At 48.0% G+C, this 7608-nt stretch overlaps 1 protein-coding gene across 1 annotated transcript in view; it reads left to right on the forward strand.

Moving 5' to 3' along the window:
- Positions 1 to 2086: 2086 nt before the first annotated feature.
- LOC111955827 (tumor protein D52) overlaps positions 2087 to 7608 on the forward strand; it is an 11897-nt gene continuing 6375 nt past the window's right edge. Inside the window, exons 1-3 of the mRNA XM_070436393.1 lie at positions 2087 to 2259; positions 7152 to 7276; positions 7368 to 7597. Coding sequence (XP_070292494.1) covers positions 2127 to 2259; positions 7152 to 7276; positions 7368 to 7597 — 488 coding nt within the window. The 5' untranslated portion in view covers positions 2087 to 2126. The remainder of the gene's footprint in view (positions 2260 to 7151; positions 7277 to 7367; positions 7598 to 7608) is intronic.

Below are 7608 nucleotides of genomic sequence, written 5' to 3' on the forward strand. Positions count from 1 at the left end.
TGGGGGCATGATATATGAGCTTCTGTAACTTGCTCACTGCATTGGCAGGACATCAAGGCTACGGCTCTTTCCACACGCAGCTGTCTGTACAGTAACATGTAACATGTCATTTTTTAAACCTTTATTTAACTAAGCATGTCAGTTAAGAGCAAATTCTTATTTACAATGACTGCCTAACCCGGATTGGCGCTGGGCCAATTGTGCGCCGCCCTATGGATCTCCCAATCACGGCCGGTTGTGATACAGCCTGGAATCGAACCAGGGTCTGTAGTGACGCCTCTAGCACTGAGATGCAGTACATTAGACCGCTGCGCCACTCGGGAACCCAGTACAGCCTAGCTCCCTGGTCTCTCTGTTCAGTAACAGTACAGCCTAGCTCCCTGGTCTCTCTGTTCAGTAACAGTACAGCCTAGCTCCCTGGTCTCTCTGATCAGTAACAGTACGCCTAGCTCCCTGTCTCAGTACACAGGTACAGCCTTCTCCCTGGTCTCAGTACAGTACAGCCCAGCTCCCTGGTTCTATCAGTAACAGTACAGGCTGCTCCCTGGTCTCTCTTGTTCAGTAACAGTACAGCCTAGCTCCCTGGTCTCTCTGTTCAGTAACAGTACAGCCTAGCTCCCTGGCCTCTCTGTTCAGTAACAGTACAGCCTAGCTCCCCTTTCTCTCTTGTCAGTAACAGTACAGCCTAGCTCCCTGTCTCTCTGTCCAGTAATCAGTACAGCCTAGCTCCCTGGCCTCTCTGTTCAGTAACAGTACAGCCTAGTTCCCTGGCTCTCTCTGTTCAGTACACCGTACAGCTAGCTCCCTGGCCTCTCTGTTCAGTAACAGTACAGCCTAGCTCCCTGGCCTCTCTGTTCAGTAACAGTACAGCCTAGCTCCCTGGTCTCTCTGTTCAGTAACAGTACAGCCTAGCTCCCTGGTCTCTGTTCAGTAAACAGTACAGCCTAGCTCCCTGGTATCTCTGTTCAGTAACAGTACAGCTAGCTCCCTGGTCTCTTTGTTCAGTAACAGTACAAGCTTAGCTCCCTGGTCTTCTGTCAGTAACAGTACAGCCTAGCTCCTGGTCTCTCTGGTCAGTAACAGTACAGCCTAGCTCCCTGGTCTCTCTGTTCAGTAACAGTACAGCCTAGCTCCCTGGTCTCTGTTCAGTAACAGTACAGCCTAGCTTCCTGGTCTCTGTTCAGTAACAGTACAGTGTAGCTCCAAACTGGACAGTCTGAACTGGATTAGCAACTTGCTATAATCTGGGACACTGCAGATTACGCCTGCTTCCATCTCACTGGCCTGCCCTATCCCGGGCCTGAGCTTGTCATGTGACCAACCGACAAATGGAACCTCGTATTTTCTTAGATGGCAGGGGTGTGCAACGGAGGGAGGGAGGGAGAGGAGTGGAGGGGGAGAGTGACCAGGGCTGGATACTGGAGCTGGAAGATTGGTGTAATTATCACAGAAGAGCTCCTGCACGCCATAAACTCTAGCTAGCCTTGCAGCTTCATGCTCTTTTACTTTAAAAACCTCCTGATTGTGCTGAATCAGAATCTGTGGATGGCAGCAATCCACCAGTGGCCTTTGCGATTATTTACAAGAGACAAGCCTAGTTACCGGGTGACTGACTGTGATTGTGGTGGTTGGTGATTGCAGCGTGGGCAGAGAGCGAAGGGGAAAGGTAACTCATTAACACCTGTAGTGATGCCACCTCGGCCTCCCTGTCAGGCTGCTTGTCATATGAGCCTGCAGTAGAAAGACAGACCCAGAGACGGACGGACGGACAGACCCAGAGACAGACGGACAGGCTAGGAGGCTAGCCTTGGCTGGAGCTGTGTGTGTGTGTGTGTGTGTCCGACTGCAACACACACATACTGACATATAACACACACGACACACTGTCACAAAACACACACACACACACTGTCACGTAACACTGCCACACACACACAACAGAAGTGCCGTGCGCTACCAGACCAGGAGACAGGAGAGGACAATCAGAGCAGTGAGTGAGTTGTGCCCTAGTTGCATGCGCCCTATCACATGCAGGCAATTAGTGGCAGCAGCAGCGGGGTTCTATGAGGCGTTGCCGTGGGAGCCCGGCCAGCTAGCCAGCCACCCAACCCATCCAGGCAACAGCCATGGACCCTCTGGAGCAGGAATACAAGTCTCCGTTTGACTTTGAGCAAGGGGTGAATAGCAGCTACCTCTATCTGTCTCCCAGCTTCAATGTTACACCACCGGGCTCACCGCAAGTGACTGTCAGAGCCAGAGGTAACCAGAGCAGTGTGTGGGGGAGTGAGTGAGGAACTTTGTATTTGTTATAGGGTGTTTGGAAAGGGAACGAGCGATAGAGGGGGTGGGAGGGGGTCATGTGAGAGAGAGGGGGATGGATCATTTGAGTTTCTTGATTTGTGAGAGTGTGGGCGGGGGGTGTTTGTGTGTGTGTGTGACTGCGTACTTTTGCCATCACATCCTGACCTGTTGAGTAAGAGGGTCTGTTTGGAGCAGATGTCAAACAGACTTAGTTCTGACAAGCCCACAATGAACACACTCCTAGAAAGAAACCTAGAATGGTTTCAAACCTAAAGTGGTTTAGTCAAACCTAGAGCGGTTTATTGGCATCGCAGGAGCTTGGTCAAGCCATGAGAAATACTCTACAAAGATGGTATCATAGGCAAATCCCTTTAAGCAAATATTAGTCAAAGAATGAATAACAAAGAGTTTAAGTGACTCTTAAACATTCTGGCAGTCATGTAGTAATGTTGTGTAAAAAACAACCTAGTGGCGACTTGTTTTGTGTGTGTATGTGTGGTGGTTGTTGATGTGTGTGTGTGTGTGTGTGTGGTGTGTGTGTGTGTGTGTGTGTGTGTGTGTGTGTTGTGTGGTGTGTGTTGTGTGATAAAGGCCTAGAAAAATCATGCATTTTAAGAAGAAAAAACAAACGTTATTAAAAATAATTATACTTTTAAATTGATTCAATTTCAGTGAATTTCCTGGTGGTTGAGAGATAATAGGAAGTGAGCCTGTTGTCAGTACAGAAACCAAGCATGTAAGGTAGAAACCCCCATGAATCTGGAATTTGATGTGTAGGTTACAACAGTATCTGTCACTGTCAGCAGTATGAGACCTGGACCGCTGACACCTGAGTGCACTGCCTTGTCATCAGAGGAGGGAGGAGAGACAAATAGAAAGGGAGAGGTTCAGAAGAGGTGAGAGTAGTAAAATATCTTGAGCATTAGATCTTTAATTTGATTAAGGCATAGATCTACACCAGTTTTCTCTCTTCCTGGAAAATGTTGATTTTCCAAACTGGGTACATTTCTGTCCAGATTGCGCTATTTTGAGCGGACATTTTGATGAGCATGCTTCTACTTGTTAATACTTGTTTCTTAGACAAGCGTCTGTTCTGTAGCCTATTTTAGTGAGAAAGTCACTCTTCATCTGTGTTCGTCTTCCTGGTCCCTTCACCCTTTCGGAACTAACTGTTCAAGTCAAAAAGGAGGATTGATGGAATAGTACTTCCTGTTTTACTTCCTGATCCTGAACAAAGCCCTCCAGACAGTAGCTAATAGTAACACAATTAAAATAACAAGGCTATATACAGGCAGGGCCGTACTCGGTACAGATCAATGTGGAGGCTTATACAGGGGGTACCGGTAACAGAGTCAATGTGGAGGCTATATACACGGGGGGTACAGGTACCGTACCGAGTCAATGTGGAGGACTATATACAGGGGGTACCGGTACAGAGTCAATGTGGAGGCTATATACAGGGGGTACCGGTACCGAGTCAATGTGGAGGCTATATACAGGGGTACCGGTACAGAGTCAATGTGGAGGACTATATTACAGGAGGGTACGGTACAGAGTCAATGTGGAGCTATATACAGGGGGTACCGGTACAGAGTCAATGTGGAGGCTATATACAGGGGGTACCGGTACCGAGTCAATGTGGAGACTATATACAGGGGGTACCGGTACCGAGTCAATGTGCGGGGGTACAGGTTAGTCGAGGTCATTTGTACATGTAGGTAGGGGTAAAGTGACTATGCATAGATAATAAACAGAGAGTAGCAGCAGTGTAAAACAAAGGGGGGGGGGGTTAGTGTAAATAGTCCGGATGGCTATTTGATTAACTGTTCAGCAGTCTTATGGCTTGGGGGTAGAAGCTGTTAAGGAGCCTTTTGGTCCCAGACTTGGAGCTCCGGTACTGCTTGCCGTGCGATACTAGAGAGAACAGTCTATGATTTGTCATCTATCAAGTCTGGAAGTATGTTGGGAATGTGAGGAGGAGATGCTAGTGTCTGGCTGTAGGAATGTAGGGGGAGGCGAGGAGGTGATAGTGTGGTCGACCACACTAAGGAAAATAAGGTAATTCCATCTCTTTTAAGTCAGATTCATCACTGGTTTAGTATCAAGTAGCTCCAACCACATTTCTTCATGCTTTCATGAATGGCAATTGAAACCATAAGGTACTGGGACAATCAACCGTCATCCAAACAGGTACCAACCACAGACCCATGCCAGCTGTGATTCTGTATGTGAACTTCTGTAACCATAGCAACAGTTTTATATATATATATATATATAATCCTAATCAATTATAGGAAACTACTGTAACCATAACAACAGTTAACCCTAATCAAATATAGGATCAGAGGTCCTAATACACTATATATACAAAAGTATGTGGACACCACTTCAAATTAGTGGATTCAGTTATTTCAGCCAAATCCTTTGCTGACAGTTGTATAAATTCGAGCACACAACCATGCAATCTCCATAGACAAACATTGGCAGTAGAATGGCCTTACTGAAGAGCTCAGTGACTTTCAACGTGGCACCGTCATAGAATGACACCTTTCCAACAAGTCAGTTTGTCAAATTTCTGCCCTGCTAGAGCTGCCCCGGTCAACTGTACGTGCTGTTATTGTGAAGTGGAAACATCTAGGAGCATCAACGGCTCAGCCGAGAAGTGGTGGGCCACACAAGCTCACAGAACGGGACCGCTGAAGCTGAATCATCCGTCTTCTGCAACACTCACTACCGAGTTCCAAACTGCCTCTGGAAGCAACATCAGCACAATAACTGTTGATTATTCATGAAATGGGTTTCCATGGCCGAGCAGCTGCACACAAGCCTAAGATCATCAAGCGCAATGCCAAGCGTTGGCTGGACTGGTGTAAAGCTCACCGCCATTGAACTCTGGAGCAGTGGAAACGCGTTCTCTGGAGTGATGATCACTCTTCACCATCTGGTAGTCCCGAAGGACGAATCTGGGTTTGGCGGATGCCAGGAGAACTCTATCTGCCTGAATGCATAGTGCCAACAAAAGTTTTGTGGAGGAGGAATAATGGTCTGGGGCTGTTTTTCATGGTTCGGGCTAAGCCCCTTAGTTCCAGTGAAGGGAAATCTTAACACTACAGCATACAATGACATTCTATACGATTTTGTCCTTCCAACTTTGTGGCAACAGTTCTGGGAAGGCCCTTTCCTGTTTCAGCATGACAATGTCCCCGTGCACAAAGCAAGGTACATACAGAAATGGTTTGTCAGTGATCGGTGTGGAAGAACTTGACTGGCCTGCACAGAGTCCTGACTTCAACCCCATCAAACACCTTTGGGATGAATTGGAACGCCGACTGCGAGCCAGGCCTAATTGCCCAACATTAGTTCCCGACCTCACTAATGCTCTTGTGGCTGAATGGAAGCAAGTCCCTGCAGCAATGTTCCAACATCTAGTGGAAGCCTTCCCTGAAGAGTGGAGGCTGTTAAAGCAGCAAAGGGGGGACCAACTCCATATTAATGCGGCAGGTAGCATAGTGGTTAGAGCGTTGGGTCAGTAACCGAAAGGTTGCTGGATCGAATCCGCGAGCCCGAATCTGTCGTTCTGCCCCTGAACAAGGCAGTTAACACAAGGCCGTCATTGTAAATAACAATTTGTTCTTACTGACTTGCCTTGTTAAATAAAATAAATAATAATAATAATTAAAAAAAAAATTGAATGATTTCGACGAGCAGGTGTCCACATATTTTTGGTCATGTAGTGTATCACATCCATGATTCACACTGCACAGGCCAACACGAGATTTCGCCAATCAGAGGAAGTTAGGGACAGTGGCTCCCGATTGGCGCAGCGGTCTAAGGCGTCACTACAGACCCTGGTTCGATCCCGGGTTGTATCACAACCGGCCGTGATCGGGAGTCCCATAAGGCGGAGCACAATTGTCCCAGTGTCGTCAGGGTTAGGGCAGGGTTTGGCCGGGGTAGGTCGTCATTGTAAATAAGAATTTGTTCTTAACTGACTTGACTAGTTAAATAAAGGTGAAATAAAAAAATCATCAGAATGTGATATTGACAGTAGAGTATATTAGTTACCTAGTATTTACATAGTTATTTGCGTTGTTATTCCACTTGGCAGTGTGTCTTGTTGATTGACAGCTCTGTTCTGAACCACCTCTGTTTCTCTCCTGCTTTCTCAGAATGGCTCCGTCCAGAAAGGTTATTCATGTGTTGTCTGTCCTACAGCGTACAGCCCTGACTGGCTGCTCAAAGCTCAGTGTCAGGCATCGAAGTAGATTTGGGTATATGTGTGCGTCCCCCTGGGCTAGTGTCCATCTTCAGAGGCTATGTCTTAATCTAGCTGGTCCTCCAACTCCCATCATCCACCCCCTGTGGACAATCTTTTCTTTGTCTTCATCATCTTCCTCCTCTTCAGAAGGAGAGATACTACTCAGGTTGACAGCTGATGTTGCCATGTGAGGACAGGAAACCCTTTGAGTGTGAGGATGTCTCTCTTAACTCTTTCTTTCTCTCTTTATCTCTCCCCCCCTTCTCTCTCTCTCTCTCTACCCCCCCCTCTCTCCCTCTCCCCCCCCCTCTCTCTCTCTCTCCCCTCCCTCTTTATCCCTCTCTCTCTCTCTCCCCTCCCTCTTTATCTCTGCCCTCCCCCTCTCTCTCTCCCCCCTCCCTCTTCATCTCTCTCGCTCTCTCCCCTCCCTCTTTCTCTCTCTCTCTTTCTCTCCCCTCCCTCTTGCTCTCTCCCCTCCCTCTTTCTCGCTCTCTCTGCCCTCTCTCTCCCCTTTCTCTTTCTCTCCTCTCTCTCTCCCCCTCCTTTTCTCTCTCTCTTCTATTCTCTCTCTCCCCTCCCTCTCTCTCTCCAGGTGCTGTGAGACCAGACTCTATCCCAGAAATAGGGGAGGATGCAGTGACGTCAGTGACCGTGTCCCCTTCCATCCCCACCCTGACAGAGGAGGAGCAGGAGGAGCTACGAGAGGAGCTGCTCAGGGTAACCTTTCCTTAGACCTAAAGAGTTTCTTTAGTCTTTTCTCCCACCACGTCTCATCAGGTCTCCCTGTCTTTCTCCATATCTCTCGAAGGTGGAGGATGAGATCTTGACTCTGTCTCAGGTGCTGGCAACTAAGGAGAACCAGTTGGCAGACATCAAGAGGAAGCTGGGCATCACTCCTCTCAACGAGCTCAAACAGAACCTCAGCAAGAGCTGGCAAGAGGTCACCACCTCTACAGCGTACGTGGCTGTACACACACACACACACACACACACACACACACACACACACACACACACACACACACACACACACACACTGTTCTGCAGAG

The sequence above is a fragment of the Salvelinus sp. IW2-2015 genome, linkage group LG31 (genome assembly GCF_002910315.2).
Source record: "Salvelinus sp. IW2-2015 linkage group LG31, ASM291031v2, whole genome shotgun sequence".
In the NCBI taxonomy this organism is placed as follows: domain Eukaryota; kingdom Metazoa; phylum Chordata; class Actinopteri; order Salmoniformes; family Salmonidae; genus Salvelinus; species Salvelinus sp. IW2-2015.